We start from the raw sequence: 392 nt of genomic DNA on the forward strand, positions 1-392 counted from the left end.
TTTTTTTCATTTCGGGTAGTAGCTGCGTGGAATGACCTTCCTCCGACGGTTGTACACGCTCCTTCTCGAACCCAATTTAAAGCACTATTAGACATTTATTTATGCGAATCCTCGCGCTGGCGAGCATACTGCCCCGCGCTGAGAACATAAAGAGCAGTGCTACACCCTTTTTTCACTTGTGCATTTCAGGTGAACGACAGCCACTGACCGACAAGAACAAAACCGACCCGGGAAACTTTTGCAAAAGCCTCGATCATGTGTATCAATCCGTGCATCCGTGAGTCCGTGAATCGTTTGGTCCAACAACCAATCACGTCCCAGTATTGGCCGAACGCCGGGTGCCAGTGGCTCATCCAGAAGTCGTGGCAATTTCCAGGCTGCTGCCGCTTACA

The 392-nt window shown here is 50.3% G+C and overlaps 1 protein-coding gene across 1 annotated transcript in view; it reads left to right on the plus strand.

The window, feature by feature from the left end:
* Nucleotides 1-392, plus strand: part of T265_06633 (hypothetical protein) — a gene marked incomplete at both ends in the record, with an annotated part of 11,475 nt that overhangs the window by 1,426 nt on the left and 9,657 nt on the right. Inside the window, one exon of the mRNA XM_009171946.1 lies at nucleotides 83-277. Within this exon, the coding sequence (XP_009170210.1) occupies nucleotides 83-277 (195 nt within the window). The remainder of the gene's footprint in view (nucleotides 1-82; nucleotides 278-392) is intronic.

This window comes from Opisthorchis viverrini (assembly GCF_000715545.1).
Source record: "Opisthorchis viverrini unplaced genomic scaffold opera_v5_140, whole genome shotgun sequence".
In the NCBI taxonomy this organism is placed as follows: domain Eukaryota; kingdom Metazoa; phylum Platyhelminthes; class Trematoda; order Opisthorchiida; family Opisthorchiidae; genus Opisthorchis; species Opisthorchis viverrini.